We start from the raw sequence: 20,366 nt of genomic DNA on the forward strand, positions 1-20,366 counted from the left end.
CTTTGGCATCCTTTCTTTAATGATTCTATTGCACTATTTCTTCGATATTACTGTAACTCTTGTACTGTGGCTAGTTGGCCATGGTGAGTTGACTGTGGTGAGTTGTCATAGTCACCTTCCTAGTCACCTGCTCTAGTCACCTCCCATTTAGACTACTGTAATGCATTCTAAAATGTGTTTACTTTAACGAACCTGGGGATCCCCTGGTAACAGGGAGTATGCATGTTGACTGTATTATATGTGATTCACATTCTTGTAATTTTGTTTCTATCGTTGTTTTATTGTTTTAATCTTTTTAAATTGTTTTATAGAATGCTTTTGATTTTATGTTACCCATATGAGTGGCCATATACAGTATATGTAATAAATAAATAAATACACTTTTTGCTCACATTACCTGTTTTATTTTGGGGTAACTTCAGATATTCAATATATGACAAGTAAAAGACCATACTTACTTGTTTGTTTGTTTGCATTCAATTTTTTCCCCATGTTAGAATTCAGGGCAATGATTACAGGATCTCCCACAGAGCCCTTTCTACGTACAATCTAGGTACGCTTCAGCAAGGATGCTGCACCCATATCTTCACTATACTTTTTGAGGTCATTGAGAAAAGCAATTATCTTTAGGAAGGTAATGAATGAACTATAAGGGCAGCACGAGGAGCATGGCGAACATGCCTCGTTGGCTGCGGAGCTGAATATCTTCTTCGCCCGCTACGAGGTTAAAAGACCAGACCCCGTAGCCTTTGCTGGCCGGCCTTCTGACTCTCAGCCACTCACCCTGTGTGAACACCAAGTGAGAGCTGTATTGAAGGCTGTGAATCCCAGCAAAGCCGCAGGCCCAGATGGGGTGCTGGGGATAGTGGTCAGGAATTGTGCCGATCAATTAGCAGGGGTCCTGACAAGGATTTTTAACATCTCCTTGCAAATGGCATGTGTACCATCGTGCTTGAAAGCAGCTACCATTGTCCCAGTCCCCAAGAAAACTGCAGTTGAGTGCCTGAATGACTACAGACCTATTGCATTAACGTCTGTAGTCATGAAATGCTTCAAAAGATTGGTTCTCCAACATCTTAGGACATGCCTCCCACTGGACTTTGATAAACATCAATTTGCTTACAGGGGAAATAGGTCGACAGACGATGCCATAGCTACTGCTTTACACTCTGTAACAAGTCATCTCGAGAAGCCTGGAAGTTATGTCAGGATGCTTTTTGTTGACTACAGCTCGGCTTTCAACACCATTTTGCCGAGCATTCTCATTGAGAAGCTGACTGACTTGAAATTCTCCCCCGCCATCTGCGATTGGATTCAAGACTTTCTTAGGGATCGGTTACAAACAGTGAGGGTCGGGTCTGCTTTGTGTACCCCCCTGAAGCTTTGCACAAGCACGCCACAGGGCTGTGTGCTTAGCCCCTACCTGTACTCTTTATACACTTATGATTGTGTATCATCTGACCCATCCACTGCGATAATCAAGTTCGCAGATGATACAACTGTGGTGGGTCTTATTACAGGTGGGGATGAGACAGCATATAGGGCGGAGGTACAAAAACTATCCATATGGTGTAGTAACAACAACTTGCACTTAAAACATCGGCAAGACGAAAGAGATGGTGTTAGACTTCCGGAGAAAAAAGGAGGAACCTGCCCCACTTTACATCGGGGAGGACTGTGTAGAGAGAGTTTCCTCCTTTAAATTTCTGGGAGTCTACCTCTGTGAAGATCTGACCTGGAAAGTTAACACAACCCAGGTGGCTAGAAAGGGCCAACAGAGACTTCACTTTCTTAGGGTCTTACGGAAGAACAGGGTAGAACAACAGCTAATGATCCTCTTTTACCGGTCTACTATAGAGAGCGTCCTCTCGTATGGTATTGTGGTTTGGTATGCTGGTCTGACAGCCGCAGACAGGAAAGTATTACAGAGGGTAGTGAGCACAGCACAAGACATTGTGGGCTGTTCCCTGACACCACTGGATGACATCGCCAGGGCTCGTTGCCTTGGAAGAGTGAGAAAGATTCTCAGGGATGACTCACACCCTGGACGGTATCTCTTTACTCTCCTACCATCCGGTAGGAGATATAGGAATATAGCCAGCCGTACCAACAGGCTGAAAAATAGCTTTTATCTGTGGGCTGTTAGGCTTTTAAATGGGACATAATCTTATGCAGAATTGACTTGGGAGGCCGGTGTGTGGTGTAGTTGGTTCACATGGTGTGGTAGGATGGAGGGTTTGTTGTCACTGTGTGTTGGGGGGAGAGAGCATGGGGGGAGGCTCAGCTAATCTCAATGTACACATGTTGTACTTTGACAATAAAGGTTTATTATTATTAAATAAAAACTTACTTCGCACAACGCACCCAGTGTGTATGCTGGCATAAAGAAAACAAAAGATGTTGGCTGCAAATGCTCCACACTTTCACTGACTTGTCATTAGATGCAGTGACTAGAAACTGACTATCATTTGAGAAGTTCACACTGCGGACGGGGGCAGTATGGCCCTTTAATGAGGTGGATTCACCATGGCTACAAAGAAATTTAAAAAAATGTTTTAGCAGAAACTAATCATAAGATTTTAAAATAATACAGATTCCAGTCTCAATCTATCTTGTTTAAAGCGATGCATTCCCAAAAGACCTTTATTTCATGTCTGATACAGTATGTTTCTGTGAACAATCATAGAATTCTTTTACAGATAATATAATTAATAATATTAGTACTGTATTAATTGTTTTAAGATGAGAATAAGCTTAGTCATGGCCTAACAAAATGCTGTTGCTAAAAACATACAGGTAGTTGTGAACATACAAACACAATAGGGCATGGAATTTCAGTTATAAGTCACTGCTGTTTTACATTGAGGCACCACATGACTGGATTACATTTTATGACCATTTTTACAATGGTTCTAGAATTAGTCAGTGTAGTCACTAAGTGAATCATGTGATTGTTAAGCAACTCCAGCATATCTAATAGGTGTTTTTTGTCATTTTCTCCAAGAGAACAGCAAAAATCATTACAAATCAGTCATGTGACTGCAAGACATTGCAATTCGTTGTAAATACGTGAGCCAGTTGCCAAGCACTGAAAATGATATCATATGACCACGGGGTAGGGAAAGTATGGCAGCCTTAACTTTAAAGACGGGTCTTAAGTGGCTTTTTAAAAGTTCTTTGTAATTTTGGTCATTAAGTGAAGACTACCTTTATTTCCACTGTTTTAACAAAGGTTAAAGTACTTATTTGTTATTCCAAAGTGTACAATTTGTGACCCTTAATAATTTCTTTACAATTTTTAGAGATTCCTTTCCAAATATGCTGCCAAACTTTGGTAATATGGATTTCTGCAATTTTGAGGCATGCAAATATTTTTTTAAAAACATATATCACAAGCATTGACTATATTGGAAAAAATGACCTCAAAATTTCAAACAATACAAGCCTGGGCCATGGGAATTTCATCATCTTATCTCATCATCATCTTATCATCTTAAAATCCTCACCCTCCCACAAATACTAAATAAGTTCCCCTGCACCAAAGCCTCATACATTTTGACATGGGGTTAACAGAGGATATTTTATCACTTCTTGATCTAAAAATTTATATAAAATAGATAGCTAAAGAAGATATTTTCCAGAATCACTTTAGAAGTTTCTTCTTTAAATTAGCTTTTAGCTAATTTAGCTTTCCTACTAGAGCAGACATGTCAAACACAAGGCCCGGGGGCCGGATCCGGCCCACGAAGTGGTTTCATGTGGCCCGCGAACCATCCTGGAAACAGTGAGGGAACGGCCCCCACTGCCTTGGCCCTGGCCCAGAGACCCTCTTTCTGCCAGAGACCCTCAGATCTGTCCCACTCCTGCTCAGGCCCCCATAGGCACCCTTGATGCGAACGATGTAGAGCTGGCCATGCCCACCCAGTAGGCCATACTCACTCTAGCCACGCCCACCCAGTAGGCCACGCCCACCCTGGCCATACCCACCCGGCCCCTTGAGGGCAACCGCAATGCTGGCGCGGCCCTCAATGAAATGTGAGTTTGACACCCCTGTACTAGAGAAATTGGCTAAGTCACTTTTATGTAAAATAAGTATAACTGAAACAAAATAAATGGAACCAATGCCACTTACATGCAAGGAATCCATAGTCTGGCGGTTCGGTCTTCAGAAGCAGATGCCAACAGGTATCCATCTGGTGAAAACTGTACACTAGTTACAGCTTCTAAATGACCCACAAATCTGAAAGCTTTTGAATTTGGCCTCAAATTCCACATCATGAGAAATCTATCCAGAGAAGAGGTGGCTACAAAGAAGGAATTATAAAGCTTTAAAACAAAAAATAAGTTGATGTAGAACTCCGACATAGGTATCAGCACATCAATTATTATTTTTCTGCTTCCGGTTTTGCACAGTAGCACAGCAGCTGAGGGATTGCAGGGTCCACACCCTACGGACAATTTCTGCCTGTAAGGGGACCCTACAGGGTGACCCTACGTCACCCCGTAGAGGCGATAAAGAAGGAGGGAAGTCCTGCTGAGTGCGGAGAGATGGCGGTCAATCTGATCGGTTTGGGAAAAGCTTTCCAGAAACCAGCAAGAGAAAGGCTAGCTTAACTTCAGAGTCTAGCCCAAACTACAAGCAGCCAAAGCTCCAAAGCACTATTTTAAGCTGACTGTAAACAATATGCTTGGAACTGGGTAAGAACAGTGATTTTCTCTCTTCTACTTGATTATTGATTTCCTTGGGGAAACCCCCCCCCAAAAGCCTCTGAAAGTGAGAAAGAGGGGGATCTTTGCCCCACCCTCCTACAGATGGAAGCGGCGAATTAAACCTTTGAGTGGGGACAGAAATATACTGAAATGAAATGAATATAAGGCCTAAATCTGGATAAATTTGAAATTGGTGGAATGTGTTAAGATTTCTTTTTTAAATCATGAAAATAGAAGAAAACAATTGTTTATTTTGAAAACTGAAAAACAAATTAGTGCTCATAACTAGTGGTGGATGAAAATATAATAGTTGCTTTAATACAGGAACTGGCAAAGCCCAGGAAAAGATAACTTGTTTTTAGTGACCATCAATGTCTTAATAAAGAGAACAGCTGTGACAAAAAAAGAAAACATCTTGGGCTACCTTCAAAGCAAGAATTATAAACTTTAGAAGAAGAAAAAATTGACTTTTCTGGATTACAAATATTCAACTGTGACTTTAAAGCTGTCTGCAGAGAAAGGAAAACCCTGATTTTTGACTATCATGGAAAACCAGAGATCTGTAGAAAGAACATACCAAGAAAAAACAAATATTTTCCAGAAGATGTATGCTATGTTGCAACTAATTCAAACATCACTGATCTCAAACCATGAGGAAATTAAAAATAACTTTGAAAATATAAATGAATATATCTCCTATTTAACTTTACAACAAAAAAACTCTCAGAAAAATAGAGAGTGAGCAGATAAAACGGACAACTGATGAACCAGAGGAGATTTAAAGATGGAACCTAACAACAGAAGGAAGTATGACTCAACCCAGGTGGGAAAAAACTTACAGGAAATAATGGACATGGAAAAGATAACTTATACTCTAAGATCACAAAATAAGTCTGAGGACAAGAAAAAAGATTTGTCAAAATGGATTAGAGAGCTGCCAGGAGAACTACGAGAACTTAAGAGACAAAAAATGATAAGAGAAATTAAGAGAGAAAGAAAGGAAAAAATTTCCAATGAATATGAAGGGGCAAAACCTTCCTATAAAAACATCTCACCTGATTTGCCTTTTGTACCTACAACAACATCCACAAGACTACAGGAAGACTCTTTGATTCAGAGAAACATATTGATCAGGAAAGATGTCTGGCAAAAAAAAAAGGATAAAGTGAGAATCAAGAAATTAGATGATGGGATCTATCAGAGGGAATATTTGAAAATTAAATATGTTTGAATATGGTTAAAGAAATAGAAAGATTTCGGATATAAATGAAGAGGGATGAGCCCAAGTAATACAATATTTTTTCTTTCTTTTTTCCTTTGTGTTTTGTTTTTTGACATGAGATATATAAAAATGTTGGGATGGTTTATATAAAGGCAATGTTTTAGAAATTAATTTTGAGAAAACTTTGAATGGATAGAAATGTTTTGATTAGATCTAAAAGATTAGATAATTGGATTTATTAAATAGAACACTTAAAGATTAAACATATGCTTGAATATGGTTAAAAATAAGAGAAAAATTCTGGATATAAATGTACATTAGTCTAAGAGGGATATGTATTTTAAGTAGTATACCATCTTATTTCTTTTTCTTTTTTCCTTTTTTTTTAGATATGAGAAATGTAAAAGTGTTGGGATGACCTGTATGAGGGAAAAAAACTTAAATATTTAAGTGTAATGAAAATCTTAACCAGTAAGAATGTTTTGAATATTGTGGAGAAAACAAATTTAAATAAGAATTTTAAACAGGATCTATGATAAGGTAATCAAGATGATCAGTTAGAAAAGAAGCTTTATATCAATGTGGTTATTATTTGCAGAAATATTAGAAAAATGTCTATGTTTAATTGTTATTTATCCAAATAATGATTGTATTAATTCAAGGTTGGCAAAAGAGAACATTTTTGGAAGAAGAGAATATCAAGCAAAGCTATTATGTGGACTATAGAATTACAGAAACTAATTATTGTTTTTTAAATATAAACCCAGACAACACAATCTTTACCAAATATTAAAGTGATTATGTAAAAAAAATTAATAGAATATATTTTTTAAAAAACCATTTTTCCACTTGGTCTACCTATTTCCAGATTGAGAACTGATTGTCTACCTTGAAACTACTAGATTCTCAAACGATCTTGCCCAGAAACATCCCACATTATTTATAGGGCAAAAAGTCCTTCCTGTCAAGTTTCCAACGTATGGGCTTTTCAAGTGACTCTGAGGCATTGTTTACCTTAAAGGTCCTTTATTTAGCCTAATACACCGGCAAATGCTTGCTCGAAGGAAGCTGGAATCTGAAATCTCCGCCCCCTTGCACAATATATTAAACACAATTCTCCACCTTTCTAATTTTGTCATTAATCATATTCTCCAATTAATTTAAAGAATCAGTTTCCCTTCTATTAGACAACCTGCCAAGTTCTTATCTTCTTTAATTTCATATGGCCTTGAGGCACAATCTTCCTCCTCCCTTCTCCCAGCCTTAACCCTATCTCTTAAAGCAATACACAAGTTTAACATATCAAATAGCTTCTTCATCTCGTCAAGCAAGAACATTTGATGTTAGCAGCGTTGACATCTGGCCCCCCTTACAAAAAGGACAGATCCTGTAATGTAAACAAAACACAACTTAGGAACTGCCTTTTGGTTTGTTGGGGTGTTTCTCATAAAACCTTTTGAAAAAGTCTGTCAGCTTTCACATCACTAGATTTCACCCAAATGGCTTCAGACAATGGGTATCCCTTCCATTGTACTAGGTACTGCAATTTTCCCTTAAAGATTCTAGAGTCAAGAATACGTTTCACTTCATAATGGGTCTGACCTGCTACTACAAGGGGTCCAGGTGCTTTTTTAGGGGGAGATCTTAAAGTGGAGGCTCGAAAAGGTTTCAGTAAGCTACAATGGAACACCGGGTGAATTTTTCCCCAAAAGTCTGGGGAGTTTTCTCTCGGTGGCTGCTGTGCGGGTCTCTTCCTCGTTGTTGGTTCTAGTATACTCTGCTGTTGCGGGTAAGGAACTGGGCAGTTCGATGCTCGATGTCCCCACTGTCCACATCGAAAGCACTTGATTGGCAGACCTGTAGGTGGTCTAGGTCTTTCGGCAGTAGCAGTCGTTGGGGTTTTCTTGAGGAGGGTGGTAGCCATCTGGGTTCTGGCTTTGGCACAGCTTCAGGTAGGAGAGGCTTTTTATAGTGGGTGAGCTGAACATCTAATTTCACCACTGCCTGGTACCATTCATGCAGCTAATCGGGCACAGCTCGGTAGATACATGCCTGAGAAAGGTGGTCATCTAACCCTTCTCTAAAAAGATGAATTATTGATTGCTCAGGCCATCTCTCTATCCGACCTGCCATCTTTCAAAACTCCCGCACGTACTCTAGGGCAGGCCGGCCAGCTTGCTTCATCTTATGGATTTGTTCTTCCGCTTTGAGGGCAATGGATGCGTCCTCAAATCTTTCCCAGCTGGAGGAGGAAAAGGTGGGGGTCCTCCAATTCAGGGGCCTGCTCGTTATATAAATTGTTCAACCATTCGGATGCTTCTCCCTCTAGACTAGACGCAATCACATCGACCATCGCACCCTGGTCTGGATAGAGATGACCCCAGCGATTCAAATGAGAGCGAACTTGGTTGAGGAAGAAAATCAGTTTCTCTGGGACCCCACTGAAGGTTGCTCTGAAGGGTGGGCTCATCATTGCTTGCTGGGCACCCCATTGCTGCTGGCCCCACCCTGGTTGTTGGTTCAATGGCTGCTGGGGTCCCCATTGCTGCTGGCCCCACCCTGGTTGTTGGTTCAATGGTTGCTGGGCCCCCCACTGCTGTTGCTCTGCCCCCAGTTGCTGCTGGCCCCCTCCTGGTTATTGATTCAACGACTGCCAGGGGCCCCACTGCTACTATTGGACACCCAGATGCTGTCTACCCCATTGGTGCTGCTGTAGACCCAGGGGCTGCATGTTTGGACCCTGCTACTGCCTCCCCTGCTGTGGTTGTCTGAGGGGAGGGTGCTGTTGGTTGGTGGGACATTGTGGCACCACCTGCTGTTGTAGGCCCCTCAATGGTTGTTGGACAGATGGGGGTTGCTGTTGTCTACTCTGGATTTTGGCTGCAGGGAATAGTGGCGCCCTCTGCTGTTGATCTACTAAGAGACGTGTTAGTCTCAAATGCTGTGGTGCCTCCCTCACTTGCGGGCCCCTCAGTGGTTGCTTGGCACTCAGGGGTGGTGACCAGTCTCCTTGGGATTGTTGTCCCCCAATTAGCTGTTGCTTTCCAGGCTTCTGCAACACCCCAATCTGCTGCAAGGCTCAACTGATTTAGGCTCAGAGGTTACTGCCCCTCCTTCTGTGGGGGCTGCCACACTCCCCACTGCTGAGGGGCCCTAGTTCCTCTTCTTCTGTGGGACTGGAGGCCCTAACAGGGAACTCCAGGAGTTGGAGGTCCATTAGCTCTGCGAAAAGGGGGCTGGGGGCCTCTTTTGGCAGGAACTGTTCTGGGCTTCTCACTTCTAGTTCTTCAAACCTCTCTGCTAAATTGTCAATCGATTGGCTTTGGGCTGCAGACGGATATTTCCACTCACCCGAGTATTCAATCTCAGCTGGCCTGGCCACTCCCCACCGGTCTGGGGAATACGATGTGCAGGATTTCTCTTTGTTGTCATTCCACCTCCTCTGCCTTTGAAGCCCTTGGGGATGGCAAGGCTGCTTCGAGGCGCCTGGAGTCTCCACTGGGCTTAATCCACCCTGACAACCAGACCAATTCTCCTGGCTGTTTGGGTCTAGCTCCCAGCTGGGAGGATTGCTGAAACTCTTTCCCTGCCAGCTTCTTCACTGGCCCTTCCCCCGCTGGGGTGGCTGCTGATGCCAGGGAGCTGTCTTCAGGCAATTTTTCTTCCTCCATGATGGGATCTTCCCCAACTCTTTGCCAGACTTCCTCCCAAACTTGGAGACAGAGATGGGAGGTCGGGACTCCCTAATTAGTTTAAAAAGTAGGAAGATTCCAGCTTGATGTTAAGTTTCCGACGTATGGGCTTTTCAAGTGACTCTGAGGCATTGTTTACCTTAAAAGTCCTTTATTTAGCCTGAATATACTGGCAAATGCTTGCTCGAAGGAAGCTGGAATCTGAAATCTCCGGCCCCTTGCACAATATATTAAAACACAATTCTCCACCTTTCTAATTTTGTCATTAATCATATTCTCCAATTAATTTAAAGAATCAGTTTCCCTTCCATTAGACAACCTGCCAAGTTCTTATCTTCTTTAATTCCATATGGCCTTGAGGCACAATCTTCCTCCTCCCTCCTCCCAGCCTTAACCCTATCTCTTAAAGCAATACATAAGTTTAACATATCAAATAGCTGCTTCTTCATCTCTTGTCAAGCAAGAACATTCAATGTTAGCAGCGTTGACACTTCCATTATTTATAATGCTATTGATTTTGTTATTATTTTACTATACTTGATATATTTAGTTATTAGTTATAGGGTCTCACAAAGGGCCAGAAGCTGCCTCTGCTGGGGACACTTTATTGATAGCAAAGGGAAGAAGATAGCAAAAGTGACTGGGGCCCTCATGGGAGTTGCAGGGTTAGGCTATGAGTACAGGATGGCCAAAAAAACGGAAATAATTAAAGGTGGGGGAGTGGAGGCATGTGTGACAGAGGAGAAGCATGAGGTCTTTACTTAATGACTGCAACTAGGACTACTACCGGTATAACTGCCATTGCTAAGCACTGTAGTCACGTGATATTTTGTCTAATGATTGTTCGCTTAGTGATGGAACTTCTGGTCCCAATTAGAGTCATTAAATAAGGACTATTTATTTATTTATTTATTGATTTGATTTGATTTGTATACCACCCTTCTCCCGAAGGACTCAGGGCGGTGAACAGGGACATAAATATCAAAATGCCCAAATACAGAAATTGAAAACAAATTAAACCCTAGTGCCCAAATGCAGAAGATAAATTACATTAAAATAATAATTAAAACAAAACCCATCAGACCAGGCCGGATTGTTCAAACAGATAGGTTTTTAGGTCGCGTTGGAAGGAGCGAAGGTCGGGAGCCATCCGGAGCTCAACCGGGGGAACGGTTCCACAGGTCAGGCACACCCACAGAGAACGCCCTCCCCCTGGGGGTCACCAGATGGCATTCTCCAAACGGCGGCACCCTGAGCAGGCCCTCTCTGTGGGAGCGCACTGGGCGGAGGGAAGTTGATGCTGGTCGCAGGTGCTCCCTAAGGTAATCCGGACCCATGCCATGTAGGGCTTTGTAGGTCATAACCAGTACCTTGAATCTCACCCGGAAGGCAACCGGAAGCCAATGCAGTTTACGGAGCAGAGGTGTAATATGGGAGTATCGGGAGACCCCCAACACAACTCGCACGGCTGCATTCTGCACCAGTTGGAGCTTCCGAGTGGTTCTCAAGGGCAGCCCCATGTAGAGAGCGTTGCAGTAGTCTAATTGAGAGGTCACGAGCGCATGAGTGACTGTACGTAAGCCATCACGGTCTAGATAGGGCCGCAACTGGCGCACCAGGCGTAACTGGGCGAAGGCTCCCCTAGTCACAGTTAATATATGATCTTCTAAAGAGAGCTGTGAATCTAGGAGAACTCCCAAGTTGCGAGCTCTATCTACGGGAGGTAATAACTCACCTCCCATAGTGAGAGATAGAATGATCTGAGTACAGGACTACCTGTAATATTATTCTGAAAAGAAATAGTGTAATCAGTGTCTGTCTATCTGTCTATCATCTGTGTTGCTGAATTTACATTGAGAAATAAAAAATGATTAAAATCTGGGTATAAGAATGTCATATTTAGGGTGTATTATTACAAAAAACTTCAGGATATATTATTATATCTTAATAATTATCCTAATATAATAATTATTATATCCTAATAAATAGAAACAGGGGATCATGAGTTCTTGTCCAGCCTTAGGCACAAAGCCAGCTAGATGTCCTTGGGCCTGTCACTTTCTCAGTCCTAGGAAGGAGGCAATGGCAAACACCTCTGAAAATCCAGAAAATTGTAGGGACTTATCCAAGCACTCTCTGAGAATCAGATATGAATGAATGGTTGTTTAAAAGGAAACAACTGTTACTACCTGTAGAAAACTTATACATCTCTCTAAGGCAAGACCTATCTCTTGTTATCCCTTTGATTCTATTGATAAATACACCATTAGAGGATAAGGTTCTACCTATACATTTCCATAACTGTTTTCATTGTAGAAGATATTCTGCTACCTTAAGCAACATTAATATAGTTCAATAGGTTTATTCTAGAACCTAATGAACTATATTTAGCCTACCTTCAATACCAAAGAGCTGGATACTACTTATAGATAAGAATAATCATCTATGGCAGCATATTGGCATCTCTTGTCTTGGAGTTATAATTGTCTTAAGTATGGACTTCAGCAAGTAGCATAGTTACATTTGTTTTTAATCTATGGAGAGAATATTATGAGATTACAGAATTAACATTTTCAGATATGCTTCAGGTGGACTTACCAAGCACTTTAGTATTTGGACTGAAAGCAACGCAAGTGACGGCATCTTTGTGACCTTTAAAATGACGAATCAAAACAGGATCTTCCTATAGTAGAGAAATATATACAAATACGTATATTCATTTTTATAATATTTAACTCTAAGGTGGAATTTTATACTATTACATTTGCTCTTTTTATATTTGTTTTATTCAACTTTTGTATGCTGCCCAGAGTCACTTTTTGTCAAATGGGCAGTTCATAAATTTAATAAAGTATTACTTAATTACTAATTTGATACAGTAATATATTGCTGAAGAGTTAGTACATGAAGATGCTACAATCCATCTTTTGTTTTCAACCCTTTTCTTATATCCCACATAATGAGACCAATAGAATCCAAATGAGTAATTAGCATCTTTTGCTTTTATTCACTGTAAAAAACTGGGGGCCAACAGAATGCCCCAGAAAAGCAGGACCTTCAATGCTGGCCAAATACCAAGCATTTCTCACTTTCCCAAGGTTGGGGAAAGATTTCTTTCAGATATATCATGATGTATTACTAGCAGTGCTTCTACTGATGATAAAATATATACTGAACTCTCTTGATATGAATGGGATTGCCCTTGCTGTTTAATGGCAATTGAAACACCTGCCTATGTATTACCATATTTTATTTTCCATAGCTCCTCAAGTCCTTACTGTGTGCTGGGAGTATATGTGAAGAGTTATAAATTCCCAGCAGGGTCACCTAAGGGGTGAAGGTCATTCAGCTGCCCAAATAAGAAAGCAGGTACTTATACTGGACAGCTGCAAAATAGGAATACGTTGGAGAGAGAGATAATGCCAAAAACATCCATTCATACAGTGCAGAACAAGGTAATGGTAAATCACTCCTTTACTTTACCAAGAATAGAATAGAAATGAATATGAGTAAAAATACAGGAATAAAAAATAAAATGATTAATAATACACTGCAGGATAATGGATTCCTCATCTTAGATGGCACTCAGCATGTTACTAAAGATAAAGCCGAAGATCTTTCGGAGTATGGGTAGTCTTCGACATATGACCATAATTGAGTCCAACACTTTTGTTGCTAAGTGAGACATTTGTTAAATGAGTTTTGTCCCATTTTACCACCTTCCTTGCCATTGTTGTTAAATGAATCACTGAATTGTTAGGTTAGTAACACGGTTGCTAAGTGAATCTTCCTAAGTAACACCAGCTGCCTGCAATTAGTGCAGGTTCGAGTCCCACCAGGCTCAAGGTTGACTCAGCCTTCCATCCTTCCGAGGTTGGAAAAAAGAATAGATGAGTGCAAACTACAAGTCCAGTAGCATACTAAACACATCTTTACATTGGAATCAGAAAAAATCAGAGCAACCAGGACAAGTGTTGAGCAAATACAATTCTTGCTGCAGTGAATACAGTATTCAAAATGAGTTCTGACAAAACGTGATCCACTGGAGAAGGAAATGGCAACCCACTCCAGTATCTTTGCCATGAAAACCCTATGGACAGTACCAAAAGGCAAAACGATATGACTCTGGAAGATGAGCCCCTCAGGTCGGAAGGCGTCCAATATGCTACTGGGGAAGAGCAGAGGGCTAGTACTAGTAGCGCCAGAAAGAATGAAGCGACTGGGCCAAAGCCGAAAGGACGCTCAGCTGTGGATATGTCTGGTGGTGAAAGGAAAGTCCGATGCTGTAAAGATTTTTTCTCCATAGGAACCTGGAATGTAAGATCCATGAATCAAGGAAAGCTGGACGTGGTCAAACAAGAGATGACAAGACTAAACATTGACATCTTAGGTATCAGCGAACTAAAATGGACAGGAATGGGTGAATTTAATTCAGATGACCATCAGGTATACTACTGCGGGCAAGAATCCCTCAGAAGAAATGGAGTAGCCTTCATAGTCAATAAAAAAATAGGAAAAGCAATACTGGGATACAATCTTCAAAATGACAGAATGATCTCAGTTCGAATCCAAGGCAAACCATTCAATATCACAGTAGTCCAAGTCTATGCCCCAACCACCGGTGCTGAAGAGGATGAAATTGACCGGTTCTATGAAGCCCTACAGCACCTTATAGAACTAACACCCAGAAATGATGTCCTTATCATCATGGGGGATTGGAACGCTAAAGTAGGAAGCCAAAAGATAACCGGAATAACAGGCAAGTTTGGCCTTGGAGTACAAAATGAAGCAGGGCACAGGCTGATAGAATTTTGTCAAGAGAATATGATGGTCATAGCAAACACTCTTTTCCAACAACCCAAGAGACGGCTTTACACATGGACATCACCAGACGGTCAACACAGAAATCAGATTGACTATATGCTCTGCAGCCAAAGATGGAGAAGCTCTATACAGTCAGTAAAAACAAGAGCAGGAGCTGACTGTGGCTCAGACCATGAGCTTCTTGTTGCAAAGTTTAGGCTTAAATTAAAGAAAGTAGGGAAAAGCGCTAGGCCAGTCAGGTATGAATTAAATCATATCCCTGTTGAATATACAGTAGAGGTGACAAATAGATTTAAGGAATTAGATCTGATAGACAGAGTGCCTGAAGAACTATGGACAGAGGTTCGCAACATTGTACAACAGGTAGCAACCAAAACCATCCCAAAGAAAAAGAAATGCAAGAAAGCAAAATGGCTGTCTGAGGAAGCTTTGCAAATAGCTGAGGAAAGGAGGGAAGCGAAAGGCAAGGGAGAAAAAGAAAGATATTCCCAATTAAATGCAGAATTCCAAAGAATAGCTAGAAGAGATAAGAATGCCTTCTTAAATGAACAATGCAAAGAAATAGAAGAAAACAATAGAATAGGGAGAACCAGAGATCTTTTCAAGAAAATTGGAGAGATGAAAGGAACGTTTCATGCAAAAATGGGCATGATAAAGGACCAAAATGGCAGGGACCTAACAGAGGCAGAAGAGATTAAGAAGAGGTGGCAAAATTACACAGAAGAACTATACAAGAATGAGCTTAACGTCCCTGATAATTACAATGAGGTGGTCACTGACCTCGAGCCAGACATCCTAGAATGTGAAGTGAAGTGGGCCTTAGAAAAGCTGAGCAACAACAAAGCTAGTGGAGGTGACAGTATCCCAGCTGAGCTATTCAAAATCTTAAAAGACGATGCAGTAAATGTGCTACACTCAATTTGCCAGCAAATTTGGAAAACTCAACAGTGGCCACAGGATTGGAAAAGATCAGTTTACATTCCAATTCCAAAGAAAGGCAGTGCCAAAGAATGTTCAAACTATCGCACCATTGCACTCATTTCTCATGCTAGTAAAGTTATGCTTAAAATCCTACAAGCTAGACTCCAGCAGTATGTGGATCGAGAACTACCAGACGTACAGGCAGGATTTCGAAGAGGCAGAGGAACCAGAGATCAAATTGCCAACATACGCTGGATCATGGAGAAAGCTAGAGAGTTCCAGAAAAACATCTACTTCTGCTTCATTGACTATGCTAAAGCCTTTGATTGTGTGGATCATAACAAACTCTGGCAAGTCCTTAAAGAGATGGGCATACCAGACCATCTTATTTGTCTCTTGAGAAATCTATATGCGGGCCAAGAAGCAACAGTGAGAACTGGACACGGAACCACTGATTGGTTCCAAATTGGGAAAGGAGTCCGGCAAGGCTGTATACTGTTGCCTTGCCTATTTAACTTATATGCAGAGCACATCATGAGAAAGGCAAGGCTAGATGAATCAAAAGTTGGAATTAAGATTGCCGGAAGAAACATCAACAACCTAAGATATGCAGATGATACCACTCTAATGGCAGAAAGTGAAGAAGAACTAAAGAGCCTCTTGTTGCGGGTGAAGAAGGAGAGTGCAAAACTTGGGTTGAAACTAAACATTAAGAAAACCAAGATCATGGCATCTGGCCCTCTCAATTCCTGGCAAATAGATGGGGAAGAAATGGAGGTAGTGACAGATTTTATTTTCCTGGGCTCCAAGATCACTGCAGATGGGGACTGTAGCCAAGAAATTAAAAGACGCTTGCTCCTTGGGAGGAAAGCCATGGCAAATCTAGACAGCACACTAAAAAGCAGAGACATCACCCTGTCAACAAAAGTGCGTATAGTCAAGGCTATGGTCTTCCCAGTTGCAATGTATGGCAGTGAAAGCTGGACCATAAGAAAGGCTGAGCGCCAAAGAATTGAAGCCTTTGAACTATGGTGCTGGAGAAGACTCCTGCGAGTTCCTTGGACTGCAAGGCGATCAAACCGGTCAGTCCTAGAGGAGATCAACCCTGACTGCTCTTTAGAAGGCCAGATCCTGAAGCTAAAACTCAAATACTTTGGCCACCTAATGAGAAGGAAGGACTCACTGGAGAAGAGCCTAATGCTGGGAAAGGTTGAGGGCAAGAGAAGAAGGGGACGACAGAGAATGAGGTGGCTGGATGGAGTCACTGAAGCAGTAGGCGTGAGCTTAGATGGACTCCAGAAGATGGTAGAGGACAGGAAGGCCTGGAAGAACGTTGTCCATAGGGTCGCAATGGGTCGGACACGACTTCGCAACTAACAACAACAACAAAAGTGAATCTGGCTTCCCCATTGACTTTGCTTGTCAGAAGGTTGCAAAAGGTAATTACATAACCCCAGGGCACTGAATTTTGATCACATGACATGGGGATGCTGCAACAGTCATTAAGTGTGAAAACGGTCATAAATCACTTTTTTCAATGCTGTTGTAACTTCAAATTGTCATTGAATGGTTGTAAGTGGAGGACTACCTGTACTAATACTGTCTAAAATGTGGTTAGATTAATTGTTGATGTTACCATAGAGGAAAAGACAATCCAAATCTGCAAAGACAGAATTATAGTAGGTACGTGGAAGGTAAGGAGCATGAAAAGAGGAAAGCTCAACACAATGGAAGTTAAAATGAAACAACTGCAAATTAACATTTTAGGTATCAGCAAATTGAGATGGATTGCAATTGAACACTTTTAATCAAAATATATTGTTTACTACTCAGGTTATAAAAAACAAAGATGGAATTACATTTTTATCTTTGGGAAGGATATTGGCTCCAATGCAATTAGTTTTCAAATATTTATCAATTAAATATCAAAATAACATTTCTATGTTGCACTATCTGGGGAGACAGAAAGAAGTGAACTTCACAATCAGCATTAATGAGAAATAAAATATGGCTTCTATTTAAAGGAAGAGCAACTACTATTTTTTCCTTCTTCACCAAATGATATAGAAAACTGGATTGTGTAAACATAGCCCTAGCATCACATAGCCAAGAATGACAAATGAGTGAGTGAGGTAGTAATATGCAACTTTTTTATGACCAACTCTACATGTGAAACTGCCAAGAAAAAAAAAGGAGTTAACATGATTCCTTTTGTTGTGGTAGCTAAGGCAGTTGAGCAGGAAAACAAAGTTGGAGCTGTTGGTATCTTTTGACTGCAAGTGGCGTGACTGATAAAAAAACTGGAAATTAATTTCTTTAAAGATTTCTGGATTAGGATCCTGTTCTCTGCCATTGCTTTTCCTCTATTGCACAGCAAAAATTAGAAAACTAAAACCTAAAATTTCATGGTCACAGCTATACCTGACAATCATATGTTAATAGGGTTTGATAAGTGTTTTTTCTACGATTTTTTTTATTGGTAGTCTCTGGAGTTTTTCCACTTAAATATCCAAACTTGACATCCTTTGGAATCCCTGGTGCTTTCTAGGCTTGCTTGCAGACGTTTCAAGCAAAGTGCAACCAAACAACCAGGGTCAGAGAGCACCAAGGATTCCACAGTTCAATCAGAAACTACATATATTCTCTTCTCCAAATCAAGCAGCTCTTTCCTACACAGCTGTTTAAATTCCCTTTTAAAAAGTACGTGTCAAACACACACACACACAAACACCTCAGTCCTCTATAGTCTTTCGGTACGGCGTAGCCCTTTTCCCTAAAGGCTTTTCAGGGATGCCGGGGCTGAGAATTCAGGAGTTACTATTCAGTGCAACGGCACCAAGGAGGAAAAGTACTTCTCGGCTGTGTTAGCACTTCACCCTGCCCTGGCTCACCAGATCATAGTTTACTCAATTCCATGTTCTGGGTTCGCAGGAAACACTGAACAAAAAAGAAATAACACCCCCCCCCCACCCTCAACGAGATGCGTTCAGCGCTCCTGGCTACGAAAGCAGTTCGTGGTAGATTTGTGATTCAAGGCACTGAGAAAGCACAACCGTCAATTACCAGCCGTCGGCTCGCCCAAACGCGTGAGCAAACAGCGAAAGCGAAAGGAAACAATATGGTGGAGGGGGCGAGAGACCCTTCCCACCCACAACCACCTGCGAAACGAGCAGCGCCTCGCTCAAATGACTGGCCGTACCAGAGCGGACGCCATCCGGACTCCAGACAAAAGAGGAGGGGTCTTTTTTCCCCTGCGCCGGTTCCAGAGCCCATCAAATCGCCCGCGCTCTAGACCGGATCAGTCGAGCCCCGACTTTGCCTCCTGCGCTGCTGGCGAGAATGCCTTGGAAAGGAAGCGAGTCCTTCGCCGCCTCTCCTTGAGAAGGAAAACGAGGCAGGCGCTGGCAGGGAGAGAAGGGGTCGCCTCTTTCAAAGCCGAGCTCGGACATCGACGCCATCGGTACTCGACTCTCCTCAATTAGAGCCCTTCGGCAGGGGGTGTCGAAGCTGGGCCTGTTGCTTAGTGACAGCACGCGCGTGTCCAGCACATCTCGCCAGTGATTGGTGGAACAGCGGGCGGGTTTCCAGGGAGGAGAGGCTGCGCTAAGAAAAAAAAAAAGGTCTCTTCTTCGCTTTGAGTAGTTTTTCGCTTGAAATTAAGCTGGAGGGGTTATGTTATACCCCGTTTTAGTATGCGGAAAACAGACGCTTTCTTCAAGCTTCTTCAAGACCCAGATTGTTGGGGGCAATTAAGCTGACTTTGTAATAATGCCGCTTGGGGTGTGTGTGAAAGCCCTAATAAGCAGGCATATACATAGAATGAAGGCTACTGCTAAGTTTGTAAACCGCCCTGAGTCTTTGGAGAAGGGCAGGATATAAATGGAATTTAAAAAAAAAAGTGGGGCACCCTGAAGTTACCATCCTAATGATTCCAGGGGCAACCCATGTTCTTATTGTGAATTGTGGTTTGGCTGTGTTCTTCACAATGCTTTTTCGAGTTTCCAGTTTAGCCTAGGATTGTCGTTGTCTCCAGTCCAAATCCTAAGGGAGACAGGTGCTGTTTAGCAATATCACTGCTGGATTTCTTTATGCTGAGGAGGAGAAAGGGCTTAATTTCTCTCAAGCCTGCAAATCATAGAATAAGAACTATAGCAAACACAACTTATGTGCAGGTGCTTCGTTCTTGGTACTCTGAGCTTTGTACATTTCATTGCCCAAAATAGGTAATGTTAAATAGCGGGTTTTTTGGCGCAGGAATGAAGATGTGTAACTCATAGTTTATTTCGTGCAGAAACTGTACTGGGGAAATGGCTGCAACTAGCTGCAATATATAGTTTAGCCCCTAGGCGGCAGCCAATGGGTTTGAATCAACCATTGCCACCTGGAGATAGCCAATTGCAGCACCAGAGACTTGTAGTCTGGGTTGCTGGAGAGCTGTTAGCTGCTCCAGCAACCCATGTGGTATTCCTCAAGAGCTCAGTACATAACATCCCTCCCCCCCTTAGAACAGACTATAATAGCACCAATTAGTCTCAACAATTATCAAGACTCAATATCCAAACACACTAAAGTAATAGTGATAATAATAAAAAATAAAAAACTAGGTTTCAATGCTATTAAACATCTGAATGAATAGGCTTCAAAGATGGCACTTTTAGACAGTTACATCATAGCACTAGTTTCTGTAGTATAGTGGCAAACAGGAAGTATAACAATATATAGCTCTTATTTTACAGCGTAATCTGCAAGATATGAAGGAGACTTGTGTGCCCTAGAGGAACGTCTCGGAGTTCCCATTGCTTTGTGGTCTTCCAGCTTACCCAGGGGGCTGGGTAGACTTGTGTCCCTTTGTGCTCCTGAGTCAAGGGGATTCGATGCACTCTGGCTAACCTTTCCAGGTTGGCCCACCCCAGAGTCAGACTGTTCGGCAGAGTAGGCACAGCGGTTGCTGAAGTTTGGTTGGCTTGCTCCTTCAGGGGATCCATGTTGCATTCCAG

The 20,366-nt window shown here is 41.8% G+C and overlaps 1 protein-coding gene across 6 annotated transcripts in view; it reads right to left on the reverse strand.

Moving 5' to 3' along the window:
* The window catches only part of POC1B (POC1 centriolar protein B), a 72,443-nt gene that overhangs the window by 39,515 nt on the left and 12,562 nt on the right, over positions 1-20,366 (reverse strand). For all 6 annotated transcript variants that reach the window (XR_014027013.1, XR_014027014.1, XR_014027015.1 and 3 more), the window contains exons 2-5: positions 18,569-18,972; positions 12,223-12,307; positions 4,133-4,304; positions 2,351-2,530 (exon numbers count right to left, since the gene is read on the reverse strand). Coding sequence is in view for 3 of the 6 variants with exons in the window: in XM_081331980.1 (XP_081188106.1) it covers positions 2,351-2,530; positions 4,133-4,304; positions 12,223-12,307; positions 18,569-18,583 (452 nt within the window). In the remaining 3 variants the exon portion in view is untranslated. The remainder of the gene's footprint in view (positions 1-2,350; positions 2,531-4,132; positions 4,305-12,222; positions 12,308-18,568; positions 18,973-20,366) is intronic.

Source organism: Vipera berus (assembly GCF_964194415.1).
Source record: "Vipera berus genome assembly, chromosome: 6".
Lineage (NCBI taxonomy): Eukaryota > Metazoa > Chordata > Lepidosauria > Squamata > Viperidae > Vipera > Vipera berus.